At 36.9% G+C, this 15,241-nt stretch overlaps 2 protein-coding genes across 6 annotated transcripts in view; both read left to right on the top strand.

Annotated features, from left to right (window-relative positions):
• Positions 1–11,163, top strand: part of LOC130849753 (alpha-1,3-mannosyl-glycoprotein 4-beta-N-acetylglucosaminyltransferase C-like) — a 59,876-nt gene extending 48,713 nt beyond the window's left edge. For 3 of the 5 annotated variants that reach the window (XM_057728900.1, XM_057728901.1, XM_057728899.1), the window contains 3 exons: positions 3,186–3,374; positions 4,227–4,383; positions 7,317–11,163. In XM_057728900.1, the coding sequence (XP_057584883.1) occupies positions 3,267–3,374; positions 4,227–4,383; positions 7,317–8,449 (1,398 nt within the window). In that variant the 5' untranslated portion in view covers positions 3,186–3,266 and the 3' untranslated portion in view covers positions 8,450–11,163. Of the gene's footprint in view, positions 1–3,185; positions 3,375–4,226; positions 4,384–6,958; positions 7,091–7,316 lie in introns of all 5 variants that reach the window. The other 2 variants (XM_057728903.1, XM_057728902.1) reach the window with 2 other exon arrangements.
• A 2,033-nt stretch (positions 11,164–13,196) lies between these two features.
• LOC130849755 (H/ACA ribonucleoprotein complex subunit 3-like) lies at positions 13,197–13,662 on the top strand. The gene has a single exon (XM_057728904.1). The coding sequence runs from the start codon at positions 13,231–13,233 to the stop codon at positions 13,423–13,425; it is 195 nt and encodes a 64-aa protein (XP_057584887.1). The 5' UTR covers positions 13,197–13,230; the 3' UTR covers positions 13,426–13,662.
• The last annotated feature ends 1,579 nt before the right edge of the window (positions 13,663–15,241 follow it).

The raw sequence follows: 15,241 nt of genomic DNA, 5'->3' as shown, positions 1-15,241 counted from the left end.
TAAGGGAGAAAAGACAGCCTCTTCAATAAGTGATGCTGGGAAAATTGGACAGCTACATGTAAAAGAATGAAATTAGAACACTTCCTAACACCATACACAAAAATAAACTCAAAATGGATTAAAGACCTACATGTAAGGCCAGACACTATCAAACTCCTAGAGGAAAACATAGGCAGAACACTCTATGGCATACATCGAAGCAAGATCCTTTTTGACCCACCTCCTAGAATCATGGAAATAAAAACAAAAATAAGCAAATGGGACCTAATGAAACTTAAAAGCTTTTGCACAGCAAAAGAAACCATAAACAAGACAAGAAGACAACCCTTAGAATGGGAGAAAATATTTGCCAATGAAGCAATGGACAAAGGATTAATCTCCAAAATATACAAGCAACTTATGCAGCTTAATACCAAAAGAAGCAAATAACCCAATCCACAAATGGGCAGAAGACCTAAATAGACATTTCTCCAAAGAAGACATGCAGATGGCTAACAAACACATGAAAAGATGCTCAACATCACTAATCATGAAAGAAATGCAAGTCAAAGCCACAGTGAAGTATTACCTCACACTGGTCAGAATGGTCATCATCAAAAAATCTAGAAACAATAAATGCTGGAGAGGATGCAGAGAAAAGGGAACCCTCCTGCACTGTTGGTGGGAATGTAAATTGGTACAGCCACTATGGAAAACAGTATGGAGGTTCCTTAAAAAACTAAAAATAGAACTACCATATGACCCAGCAATCCCACTCCTGGACATATACCCTGAGAAAACCATAATCCAAAAAGATACATGTACCACAATGTTCAGTGCACTACTATTTACAATAGCCAGGACATGGAAACAACCTAAATGCCCATCAACAGATGAATGGGTAAAGAAGATGTGGCACATATATACCATGGAATATTACTCAGCCATGAAAAGGAATGAAATTGAGTTATTTGTAGTAAGGCGGATGGACCTAGAATCTGTCATACAGAGTGAAGCAAGCCAAAAAGAGAAAAACAAATACTGTATGCTAACTCATATATATGAAATTTAAAAAAATGGTACTGATGAACCCAGTACAGGGCAAGAATAAAGATGCAGATGTAGAGAATGGACTTGAGGACATGGGGTGGGGAGTGAAGGGGAAGCTGGGACAAAGTGAGAGAGTAGCATTGACGTATATACACTAGCAAATGCAAAATAGATAGCTAGTGGGAAGCTGCTGCATAACACAGGGAGATCAACTTGATGAATGGTGATGACTTAGAGGGGTGAGATAGGGAGGGTGGGAAGAAGTCACAGGAAAGAGGGGATATGGGGATATATGTATAAATACAGCTGATTCACTTTGTTGTACAGCAAAAACTGGTGCAATAGTGTAAAGCAATTATATTCCAATAAAGAGCAAAAAAGAAAATTCAATTGCTTTCCTGTAAACCAGCAATAAACAAGTGGGATTTTAAATTAAAAACATAATAGTATTTACATTAGCACCTCTTAAATTGAAATGCTTGGATAAAATTCTAACAAAAGATGTATGAGCTCTATCTGAGGAAAACTACTAAATTCTGATTAAAAAAAAAACAAAGAAGAACTAAAAAATGGAGAGATATTTTATGTTCATGGACAGGAAGACTAATGTCAAGATATCAAGTTCTTCCCAACTTGAGCCATAGATTCCAAGCAATCCCAATCAAAGTCTCAGCAAGTTGTTTTATGGAAATTGACAAACTGAATCTAAAGTTTATATAGAGAGGCAAAAGAGCCAGAATAGCCAATATGATTTTAAAGGAGAACAAAGTTGAAGTACTGAAGATAATAAAAGAATGCCTAGGTGGTTTTTGGTATGGTGGTGACTTTTTAGATACAACACCAAAGGCATTATTTATGAAATAATCAATTGATAAGCTGAACCTCATTAGAATTAAAAATTTCTGCTCTGCAAAAGACAATGTCAAGAGAATAAGAAGACACATCACAGACTGGGAGAAAATATTTGCAAAAGTCATATCTGATAGAGGACTGTTACCCAAAATATACAAAAAAAAATCTGATAAGGGACTACTATCCAAGATATACAAAGAATTCTTAAAACAATAAGAAAACAAACAGTCCAATTAAAAAATGAGCCAAAAGCCTTAACTGACCTCTAACTGAAGAAGATATACAGATGGCAAAAAAGCATATGAAAGATACTCCACATCATGTGTCAATAAGGAAATGTAAATTAAAACAGCAATGAGAGGTACCACTACACATCTGTTAGCATGGCTAAAATCCAGAACTCTTATAATACCAAATGCTGACAAAGATGTGGAGCAACAGAAATTCTTACACACTGCTGATGGGAGTGTAAAATGGTACAACCACTTTGGAAGACAGTTTAGCTGTTTCTTACAAAACTAAACCTACTCTTACCATATGATCCAGCAATTGCACTCCTTGGTATTTATCCAAAGGAGCTGAAAACTTATGTCCACACAAAAAGTCTGCACACAGACATTTATAGCAGGTTTATTCATAATTGCCAAAACTTGGAAGCAACCAAGATGTCCTTCAGCAGGTAAATGGATAAACTGTGGTGATCCAGATAATGGAATATTATTCTGTGCTAAAAAGAAATAAGCTATCAAGTCATGAAAAGACATGCAGGTACATTAAATACATATTGCTAAGTGAAAGATATCAATATGAAAAGGCTATATACAGTATGATAACAACCTTCTGGAAAAGGAAAAACTATGGAGACAGTTAAAGCATCAATGGTTGCCAGGGACTGGGCAGTGGGTGGAGGAATGAATAGGCAGAAGAGGATTTCTAGGGCAGTGAAAATACTCTGTATGATATTATAATGGTTGATACATGTCATTTATACCTTTGTCCAAATGCATAGAATGTACAACATCAAGATTGAACCCTAATGTAAACTGTGGACTTTGGGCGATAATGATGTGTCAATGTAGGTTCATCAGTTGTAACAAATGCACCACTCTGGGGAGTGGTGTTGATAATGCATATGTCAAGGCAGGGGGTAAATGGAAAATCTCTGTACCTTTTTTCAATTTTGCTGTGAACCTAAAACTGCCCTAAAAATCATCTTTAAAAGAGAATGCTAAATACACAAGTAAGCTGTATTTTCTTGATTCATGAGCAAAGTATTACTATCAAATGAAAACTTTTCTCAATAGTGTGTAAATTGCAGATGTATGAGTATACATCCAAGGATCACAGATTGAGAAACAGCTCTACAAGCTCCCCACTCCAGCACGATGAAAAATTTCCTATGGATACTCATCGTTATTGCAATAGCGATGGTGTTCCCGATATTCTTTTTCATTAAAGAAAACCCCTTTGATACTGCAAGTTTCCTGTCTTTGGTGAGTACCAGAAACTATGGGTGGGGCAAAGTTAAAATCTCTGGACTGGAAAAAAAGATGTGTCTGTGTGAAATTGTCACTAAAATTGTAGACACTCAAGAAAGATGATAAAGCTTGAGGACTCATATTTTTCTTTGATGGAGACAATAAGGGATGTGGCACTCTGAAAAGAGAGAATTCAGGGCTGGGAAGAAATAACACTATTTAATGATTCACCAAAATTGGCCCTTTTTTAAAAATAGCAACTGATGAGGTAGAAAATATTCTCCTTGTTTAGTAAGTTTCCCATTTTAGAATGTTTCCCTTGGTTTCAAAGTTACACATTTTCCCCTAATTTTATACAGTAGGATCCTGAACCTCAGAGAAGTTATTTCTCCAAGACAAGAAAAATTCTGAGTTAAGAAAATTCCACCAGAAACCAGAAAAGGCAAATAAAAAAAGGGAGAGTGGTGAATGAATTTGGAAGGATGAAGTGCCACCAATGGGAAAGAGTTTAGATTGGGGCATGGGGGGCAGTATTACCTTCTTTCCTGTATCTCTCACACCTAATAAATGTTTTGCCTTTCATAAGATTGTGACCATATCAGACTGTAGTCATAAAGATGATTGTGTGTGAAGAATAGCATAGACTGACATCATCTCATTCCTTACATATAACCCAGGAGAACTAGAGAAATTCCAACTCCCTTCACTCCAAGACCCATAACCTATACAAGAACCTCTGGTGTAGAACTTTTCAGAAGATAAGGAAGAAACTAAGATGAGCCCTGAGCAATCTGCCCTGTATCCTGGACATATTTCATTATGTTATCCAAACAGGGAATCCAGCCATTATTCCCAAACTTTTCTCAGCAGGAAAAGGAGATGGTAGCTTGGCAGAGAGCCCGGATGCAGATCAACCCTAGTAAAACAAACCACCTGGAAACCTTCAAAGATATGCAGAAAAACTCAGAACCATTCAAAAACGTGAATTCCTGTATCTTGATTGGAGCTCCTCCCATGGAAAAAAGTGAGTGTGCTCAAGAGTATATGCCATGCAGAGGCAGGTCAGGTAAGGGTAGAGAGAGAAGGCAGGCAGAAAGGAAAAGACACCTATGACAGCATTTGCCATAGACGATCACTCTCGTTTCAACACTCTTCAATTGCTTCCAAAGATCCCAGACTCTTCTGGTTTTCCTTCAACTTTATTAATAGATCTTCACTCTTATGTGGTTTATCTTCTGTCTCTAACATCTAAATGTTGATGGATCCCAGAGCTCAGTCCTTATCCAGATTTACTTTTTTTTTTTAATTGAAGTACAGTTGATTTATAATGCTGTGTTAGTTTCAGGTGTAGAGCATAGTGATTCGATATTTTTTTTTTTTTTGCAGATTATATTCCATTATGGGTTATTATACCCAATATTTGTAGGCTTAGTTTCTTGGTGAACTCATCCTGTCTCACAGCTTTAAGTATTATCTATATGTTAAATACTCTCAAACTTACAGCTCCAGCCTAGATTTATCTGTTGTCTTCACTGACCTCTGCTACAGCACTATCCCTTTTCCCCTTGTCACTGATAACCATGCTGGCATCTGTTACTGAAATCTATGGCTAGAGAACATGTGACCTTTTATCTGTTAGCTCAAATCAGGACTGAGATCTCCTTGCTGAACCATTCACTTTAGCACTGAATACCCTCCTGAAGTCCAACTATGACACTTAATTGATGGTATTTGATAAGAAAAAATAAACCTTCAGACAGAATAAGCTTTTTCTGACTCAAATACTTTAAGAATTCAAAAGACATGGCTAAGCTATTTATTATGTCAGTAAAATAACATTAAGTTCAAGACAGCTTAAGTGTTTTGGCATTAATAATATAATGAACTCTTCATAAGGAAAACACTTTTTTTCTTTAAATACATTTTTGAATTGAATGCATTTTGAAATATCATTATTGAACACATGATGTGTTTTATCTCTTTTTAAAAATGTTTTACCTCTGTCAACTAGGGCCTAGAAATGACCCACTATAAGGAGCACCCATTATATAAATCCTGTTTTCCATTAAAAAGAACTTCCACTAAAAAGAGTTCCTTAAAAAAAAGGGCTGATTCCAGGTCCCTGGCAAGAAATAGTCCGTATAGCAAGGAAGCTTTTGAAAATGACTAAAGTTGTATCAAAAGGACTCAGGATCCAACTTGAAGGGCTAGTTACCAAATATAGGACAATTTGAACATCAATATGGATAAAATTTCAATGATATGAAAAACTTATAAAATCCATGAGTTCATACAGATATCAAAAAAAAAAAAAAACCAAAATAAAAATTTTGTCACCATTGGAGAATGCTAGGGAACCAATCTCTAGCATTATTTTGAAAGCTAGTAAATAAAGGGAAAGAATCAAATATTTATCTCACTTTCCTTGTAATGAACTATATACCGCTGGGTAACCAAGAAGTAGATGAGGGGAATTTTCTTTTTATAGAAACATTCCAGATAATAAATGAAGAAGGAATGTTTGACTTAGAATATCACCATATAGCAACCCCTAGAGTATTAATGGATCTAGACACTGAACATCAAAGGCTGCTAACATCCCCAAAACAGAAACAACCTGCCATTATGTGCCTTCTGATGGAGGAATATATCAGCAACCTATGAAGTATTATTGCCAGAAAATATAACCTGAACTTGATCAAATCCCCATGTCCATATTTTCTACCAGCTCTGAGCTATGCAGGCCTGTTCTTTTGCCAAAGAATATGATTTCCTCTCCAATCTCTCTGAAAATTGATTTAATATATTTGAAATATTCTTCAAATACACTGTTACCTGATAACTTCTACCAACATTTTCAGAGTTCTTTTTCTGTGAAGTTGTTTTTCTTCCATTATGTTGGTGATTCTTGTTTCATACTTATAGTCAAATGTTTTGTGATTCATGTTTCAGGTTTATATTCAAGAATCTGGAATGAACAGTGTATTTGTTCTCTCTAAATAGCTATGTCGATTTGCCTCTCAGTAAAAGTGGGTTGTGATTATGAAATGTTGCCTCATTAGATTGTAGGGAACCAGTGACACCTGGAGAAAGTAAGGAATGCAGGTAGCTGATCTGGGTGAACTATACCACTATCTCTTCTATTAGAGTCCTAAGTCACTTGGGATATTTCCTCTCTTAACTGCTTAGGCACACTCTGGCAACCTCTGCACTTCTGAATGTCTATTTCATCTACTTCAGGGAACCGTACACAGAACTTTACCATATAAGCAAACACCCCAGGACTCACATCCTGGCAGACCTCCCACTTTATTTAGACAGAAATCCTTAGGACTGTAGCCTGGGGGTGGATGTAGCCACCACCAGCCCCTTGGTGGTCACTGGTCCAGTGCTCTGGAAATAGTTCTGTAATTAATTTTTCAGGTGACCATTCCAGGGCCCTTTCCTTTGTATTTGGTGGCTCAAACTTAGAATTCTTCTGAGACTTTTGGTATAGAGATGCATCTGTGCAGTCATTTTCTCTGTGTGTCTTTTGAACTATGAATTCTTCTACTTAGATTTCTCTACCAATCCTGTTCTATATTCTCTCATTCTTCCAGGAATTCATCAAACATTGCAGTCCTCTCATGACAACCTTTCTGGTTTTTCAGTGGCATTTGGGGCAGGAGGAGACATTGATGCAAATATTTTTAATTTATCATCTTTATTTCTCCTACAATAGTTTTTCAAAGGTAACAATTTTTTTTTTAAACTCACAACTTGTAATAGGTATTAACTCCTAATATGGTCCATACTCAGGCCTGGGAGAGAGAAAATGTAAAATAAGTGTAGGAATACAGGAAGTTGGCATATTTGAAAGACCTAAGAGAATCTTATAACCTCACTCATAGCAAGTATTTCCCTCACTTCTCTAAGTTGATAATAGGTCCTCTTTTCTCCCCACCACCCCAACCCTAGAACTGCTGACCATAGGGATTTCCTCAATGCAGCGTTCCCAAGGGAGCTACCTCGTGGACACCCTGCAATCACTCTTCTTTTCTTCCTCCTTATCTGAGCAGAAACACTTCATTGTTCTAGTACACCTGGCCGATCCTGACCCCACGTGGTGCGGTCAAATGATCTCCAACATCTCAACCATCTTTAAACCATATATCCAGGCCAGCCAGCTAGTAGTGATCAATACTCCTCCTAAAAGCTATCTTCCCTTGAAGAACCTTAAGAAAAAGTTTAATGACACTCCTGACTATGTAGCCTTCTACTCCAAGCAGAACGTGGATTATGCTTTCATCATGAACTTTGCTACCAACCACTCTGACTATTTCCTAATGATTGAAGATGATGTGAAGTGTGTCCCTGGATTTGTCACCCAGATAGCTACTACAGTGTCTGCCTGGGAAAACAAACCTTGGGTGACTCTGGAATTTTCTCAGCTGGGTTTCATTGGAAAACTCTTTCGTACTAGAGACCTCCCCTGTTTTGTTCATTTCCTTCTCCTCTTCTACCAAGAAATGCCCTGTGACTGCCTCCTCTCCCATTTTCATGACCTTCTTATGCAACAAGCACCAGTCCAGTTCTTCCCTTCCCTCTTCCGGCACATGGGTAATTACTCCTCCTTTGAAAGCAAATTCAGTAATCTCAAAGATAAAGAGTTTGAAGATGACATTGGCTCTCCCAACAACCCTGCTGCCTCTGTCTACACTAGCCTGAATGTTACCAATGACTCTGTTCTCATGAATGCTTATAGCTTGGATAAGAATTTCTTTTATAGCAAGTCAGCTGAGGCTGGCAGTCATCTGACTGTGGTTTTGGATGCACCTGCCAAAGTGTTCCGAGTTCAAGTGCTGACTGGCTCTGACCTAAAAGATGAGAATCAGCTGAAAGAGGGACAAGTAGAACTGGGCTATGATTCTACGAATAGGATCAATGACTGCGATGACTATATTCTGCTGGGACTACTGGTAAATGGCATCCTGAATAAGCAGGTATTATCTAACGAATCTGGGAAGAAGGTGAAATGTGTGAGATTGCTGGTGACAGCCACTCTGCCCTCTGGAATAATAGTCAGACACATCAACCTCTGGGTTAAGTGAAGTTTAAGTAGTACGTGGAGAAGCTTTTGGGAGTTCTGGAGTTGTCATGCTGGAGGTTAGAGTGCACAGAGGTTAAAAAATTAAAGTCTTGAAATTGGTCAGGGACATCTCATTGTTGGGTCCTTTCAAGATTCTTAATACAAAAGACATAGCATGTTGAAAAGCAGGTGAGGGTAACATCCTCTTGGTCCCAGAGAGCCACTAGTGGAATAAGTAGGTTTGTTAAACCCTTCACTGGTTTTCTATCCAAAAGGATTTACCACCCAAAATATGTTCCTTGGGCAAGAATACCAGAATTCTAGAAATACCATGAACATCTAGGTAGGATTGACTGATGCTAATATCACATCCAAGAGATGGATTCATTGAAGTTGAACTTCCTGTGTGGCAGGAAGAAGTAGATTGGTCAGGAGAGAAACATGACTGTTTTCTCTGTAATCTCATTTTTCCATTATAAGATAGTCATTCATTTGATAAACATTTATTGATTACATTTTATGGTTAGGCAGAATGTGTCTTCTACAAAATCACCCAACATGCCAGGATATTTTTTTTAAATAGCATTAAAATTATTAAAAATAATTTGCTCTGATTTCTGGTGGTTCATGTCTCCAGCATAGTCTTATCTCTGGGACTATAAGGTAACTTGGATACTTCTGGTAGGAAAAACTTTGGATATTTTATTAACATTTTTTTAGCTCAGTTTGGCTATGAGATCTTTATACTCAGAAAGATCTAAGCCCTGAGCTCAACTAATGAACAGTATATGGTTTTTCCTAGCTTGAGAACTATAGTCCATGAAGGCATGGAATAAGGGAAGAGGAAGAACAGTTTTAAGAGGACTACTTGGGAAGAACAGAGATCAAAAGCCAGGCAGTGTGTCTAAATGAATTGTAATCAAAATACTTAAAAAGATCTGGAGAATTTGGAAACAGTAGGATAGGATGGAAACAAGGAAAGGGATGTAGGGGAAGTCAAACAAGGATGGGAAGTAAATTCTTTAAGAGCATCAGATGCAGGAAAATGGGGCAAGTGTATCCCATAGCCATGAAAATGCACTATTCAAATCTCCTGCTACAGGCAGCATGATTGACTGATAACTCCAATGTTTCCCTCTGGATCCACCTCAGTGATGGTGTGCCAGGGCCATATTTCCCACAGAATGCTCCCAGCCAATGACTGACCACAGCAGGGATAACATCAAAGCCCATTCTGGCAAGGTGAAGGACTCCAAAAGGAGATGTTAGCTCAAAGACTCCCCACCAGCCTATCTGAAAGTTTCTTAGAATCATGCTGCAGTCCTAGACTCTTCCTAGCCAATCCTTTCTCTGTCACCTTTCATATTTATCAGATCTTCACCACAATATGAAGACTTGCTAGTAAAAATCTCCCTCCACTAGTAAATCTCTTGAATCTCTAATCCCATTTTCATGTCAGCTTCTTTTCAGGTGTGAAATAATAAAGGGGTATTAAGAGTATCCTGAGAAAGTGGATAGTAAGAAGAAGATTTGGGACTTGCTTACTCATGACCTTGTAGAAGTTGTGGAAATAGGGATTAAAGTAGGTTAATAGAATATGTCATCATGATGGGCAAAATAGACAGATAATAAAGCTTATTTAACATTTACAACCAAGAAAAGGCAAAAATGGAGGAGGAGGTTGAAGGAAGTCCCCCAAATAAAAAGTCACAATCCCTTGCATAGTTCCTGGACATTTTCAGATCCATATGTATTGATGGAAGAGGTGACAAGGTCCCTACAAGGAAGAATACTGCAACATGCATATCCTGTAATGATTCCCTAGTTTTTCCCCCGAAGGGACCTACTGCTATTTACTTGGTAATTGCATGGCTGGAGAAAGGAAAATACCCAGACGTTTTCACAACTGAAAGAGCTGTGTTGATACTGATATCCAGAGACTCAAAACATAATCACAGCCTCCGAAGTGGAAACTTAAAGGGACCAGGTTTTAAATGGAGTCCTTGCCAAGGTCATGCTTATAGTGGGACCATGTGTCCACAGACACATCCAGTGGTCATTATCCCATTCCCTAAGTATATAATTAGAATCAATATATCTGGCATTGGAGTAGCACTACGTTGGATCCTTGGCCTATGGGGTAAGAGCTACCATAGTAGGGAAAGACAAGTGGAAACCTCTGAAAATTCCCCTACCCCTTGCCAAGATAGTAAATAAAAAACTATTATATTTCAGGTGAGGGAGGAGAGTAGAGATTAGTGTCACCATTAGAGACCTAAAGTATAAAGGGGTGGTGGTCCCTATCATATCTCTGTTTAATTTTCTAGTCTCGCCCCTGCAGAACCTGGACAGAGCCTGAAAAATAACCATAGACTACCATCCATTTAGTAGTCCTGATCACAGCTCCTGTGTCAGATATGCTAAAGCAGATCAATATGCCCTTGGGTATATGCTGTGCCACCACTGATTCAGCAAATGCATTTTTTTCAATTTTGATTAGAAAAGAATAACAGGAACAGTTCACATTCATGTGAGGTGACAATATGTATTCACATTTTTGCCCCAGAAATATGTTAATTCTCTTCCCCTTTGTCATAATCTAATACAAAAAGATTTGGACTTGTAGAGAACAAACATATAGACACCAAGTGGGGAAAGTGGGGGCAGGGGTGTTGGGGGGAATGAATTCGGTGATTGGGATTGCCATATATACATAATTAATAAGAAAAAAATCAAATTGTACACTTTAAATATATGCAGTTTATTGTATGTCAATTGTATCTCAATAAAAATTCTTAAAGAAAAAAAAACAACCAAAGATTTGGACTGCCTGGACATCTCACAGATTCTCATACTTATCCATTACATGCTGATTAAGCAGTACAAGCAGTGATTGGCGAGATGTTTGGTCTTGGTAAGAAGGTGAGATTCAGGAATTTGCTACTTGAGTGAAGTATTTTGGAGTCCAGTGATCAAGGGAGTGTCAGAATATTCCCTCCAAAATGAAAGACAAATTACTGTATTTGCATCCTCTACCAGAAAAGAAAAAAAGGAAGCACAGTGGCTTCTCTGGGTTCTAAAGGAAACAGTTTCCTTATCTAGAAATGTTCTTATCCTGAAACTTAGGTTGTTTCCATGTCTTGGAGGTTTTCAATAATGTTTCAATGAACACAGGGGTGCATATATCTCTTCTTTATCCTAATTTGATTTCCTTGGGATATTTATATATAAGTTGCATTGCAGAATCATGTGATAGTTTTTTTTTTTATATTTTTGAGAAACTGCCTGTTTTTCTTACTAGCTGTATTAATATACATTCATATCAATATGTGCACAACTGTTTCCTTTTCTCTGAATCCTCCTCAGCACTTACTTATCTCTTGTCTTTTCAATAGTAGTCTTTCTGACAGCTGTGAGATATCTCACTGTGGTTTTGGTTTGCATTTGCCTGATAATTAGTTATGTTGAGCATCTTTTCATGTACCTGTTGGCCATTTGTATGTATTCTCTGGGGAAATGTCTATTTAAATCCTATGCCCATTTATAATTGACTTTCTGCTAACTTTGGGCCTAGTTTGTTCTTCTTTTTATGGTTACCTGAGGGGTAAATTTATGTTGTTTATTTGAGATTTTTCTTTTTATCAATGTATATGTTTATACAATTTCTTCTTAGAACCACTTTTGCTGCATCCCATAAATTTTGATATGTTTTGTTTCAATTTTTGTTTGTCTCAAGATACATTTGATTTCCCTTTGGTTTCTTCTTTGATCCAGTTTTTGTTCAGGAATGTGTCCTGTAATTTCCATGTATTATGAAATTTCTACGAATCTTCCTGTAATTGATTTCTAGTTTCATACCATTGTGGTAGAAAAAGATACTTGATATAATTTTTATCTTTTTGAATTTTTATTGAGACTTGTTTTGTGGTATGATGTATGATATATGCTAGAAAATGTTTCATGTGCACTAGAGGAGAAACTAGTATTCTGCTGCCCTTGGATGAATTGTTCTGTATATGTATATTAGGTTCATTTGGGCTATAATGTTGTTCAAATTCACTTTTTTATTTTTTTTACAGTTTATTCTCTGTCTGGGTGTTATATCCATTTTTTAGAGTGAGGTATAATATCTGAAACTATTATGATTTTGCTGTTTATTTCTTATTTTCTTTTACTATTGATTTATTTATTTAGGTGCTCTGATGTTGGGTGCATAAGTGTTTACTTTTATTATTTCCTCTTGAAGAATTGGCATATTTATTTTATTTTTTTAATTTTTATTTATTTATTTATTTTTTTGGGGGGTACACCAAGTTCAATCATCTTTTTATACACATATCCCCATATTCCCTCCCTCCCTTGACTCCCCCCCACCCTCCCTTGAGTCCCCCCCACCCTCCCCATCCCAGTCCTCTAAGGCATCTTCCATTGGCATATTTATTTTTATATAATGACATTCTTTGTCACTAGTGACCATTGTTAGCTTAAAGCCTATTTTGTATGATAAAGTTATAGCTATCCCTATCATCTTTGGGTTACCTTTCACTTGGGATACCTTTTTACATATCTTTGCTCTCAGCCTGCATGCATTGTAAAAGCTAAAGTGAATCTCTTGGTGGCAGCATATTGTTGGATATTGTTTTTCTATCTATTCAGTCTTTCTCTGTCTTTTTATTAGAAAATTTAATCCATTTATAATTAAAGTAAGTATTGATAGATAAGGACTACTATTGCCATTTAAAAATGGTTTTCTGGTAAGAGGCAGCTGCAGAAGGCGTTGGTAGCTCACGCTTCGGTGTGGTCATGTTCCTCCAGTACTACCTCAACGAGCAGGGAGACCGGGTCTACACGCTGAAGAAGCTTGACCCTGTGGGACAGCAGACCTCCTCGGCCCACCCTGCTAGGTTCTCTCCAGACGACAAATACTCTCGACACCGAATCACCATCAAGAAACGCTTCAAGGTGCTCATGACCCAGCAACCGCGCCCCGTCCTCTGAGGATCTCTTAAAATTTCATGTCTTCTGCTGCCTGCTAGCCTCAGGAGACTTTCTGAAACCAAGCTCTTCAGTCTGTGATCCTTGAAGTCTTGCTACGACCTTGCTCCTTGAATCCAGTCTCCTCCTTGCCTTTGATCATGCTTGTTGTGAGGCAGTGGTGGTAGCATCCCCTTTAAAGGGAAGATGTTTGAGTCTTTTCATACTTTGAATCACTGCCAGGTTATTAAAATGATTTGAAAGCTCTTAAAAAAAAATGGTTTTCTGAATCTTTTATAAATCCATTTTGTCCTTTTTCCCTTTCTTCCTGATTTTGATACATCTTTTGATGTCTTGTTGTGATTTGACAGCTCTTTATGGTGATTTGATTACTTTTATGTTGGGGTGCCTTGACTCCATATAATATTTTGCTTATGGACTTCAAGCTTTTCCTCTGTAGGCTTACCTAAAATATCTTATAGATATAAAATTCTATTTTAACCTGAAAATTTAATATCATACAGAAACTTTATACTTTTATGCCCCACCTCACATTTCAGGTTATTGATGTAATGTACATCTTTTTCATATTGTGTATCCAATACAAAATTATTGGAGTTATAGTTACTTTTAATGTTCACTTTTTATCTTCTGATCTAGAGTTGTAAATTATTTACACACCACAAGCAGACAATATTAGACAATCTGACTTTAACTAGGTACTTACATTTCCCAGTGAGATTTTTTATATTCATGTTTTTATGATGTTAATTATCATCCTTTCATTTCAGTTTGAAGTACAACATTTTGCATTTCTGATAAGGCAGGTCTAGTCATGATGGAATGCCTCAGCTTTTTTTTTTTTTTTTCATGGAAAGTCTTTATCTCTCTTTTGTTTATGAAGGACAGCTTTGCTAAGTATAATATTTTTTCTTTCAGTATTTTGAATGTATCATTTCACTCTCTCCTGGCCTGCAGTTTATGCTGAGAAGTCTCCTTCTGATCTTATGGAGGATCCCCTTGTATATGATGAGTTCTTTTTCTCTTGCTGCTTTCAAAATTCTCTCTTTGCCTTTGACTTTTAACAATTTAATTATAACATCTCTTGGGATAGCCCTTTTCAACTTCAACCTATTTGGGGGTTCTTTGGGCCTCATGGATCTAGATATCCATTTTTCTCTCCATGTTCAGGAAGTTTTCAGCCATTATATAGTCTCTCTGTCCCTTTCTCTTTTTCTTCTTCCAGGACTCATGTAATGTATTAATTACTTTTCTTGCTGGTGTCACTTAATTCCTGTAGGCTTTCTTCATTCTTTTTCATTTTTGTCTATTTTCTCCACTGACTGGTTAATTTCAAACAACCAGTGTGAGTTCATAGATTCTTTTTTTTCTGTTTGGTAGAGTCTGTGAGTCTGCTGTTCAAGTTCACTATTAATTTTTTTCCATTCAATCATTCCATTTTTCTGCTTTTTAATTTCTAGTTTTGTGGGGGGGTTGTTTGTTTCCACTGATTTGTTGAACTTATAATTTTGCTTATGTATTGTGTTTCTAATTTCAAGTAGCTGTGTGTGTTTTCATAGGTCCCTCAATGTCTTTCAGAGGATAATTCTGAATTCTTTGTCAAACAGTTTAGTAATCTCCTTTTATTTAGGGTGAGATATTGGAGTTCTGTTAGTTTCCTTTGTTGGTGTCATGTTTACCTGATTCTTCACTTATATGTGGAATCTAAAAAGTGATACAAATGAACTTATTTACAAAACAGAAAGAGACTATGACTCTTATAAATGCCTTTTATACATATGATTTTAAATAGTGTATGCCATGTATCACAGTAGGCTGA

Source organism: Hippopotamus amphibius, chromosome 3 (genome assembly GCF_030028045.1).
Source record: "Hippopotamus amphibius kiboko isolate mHipAmp2 chromosome 3, mHipAmp2.hap2, whole genome shotgun sequence".
Lineage (NCBI taxonomy): Eukaryota > Metazoa > Chordata > Mammalia > Artiodactyla > Hippopotamidae > Hippopotamus > Hippopotamus amphibius.
Note: the sequence above shows the minus strand (reverse complement) of the source record. Positions and strands in the feature narration are given on the sequence as shown.

What these genes read in the sequence shown, in the direction of transcription:
- LOC130849755 (XM_057728904.1), top strand. Translation starts at nt 13,231, where the DNA reads ATGTTCCTCCAGTACTACCTCAACGAGCAGGGAGACCGGGTCTACACG.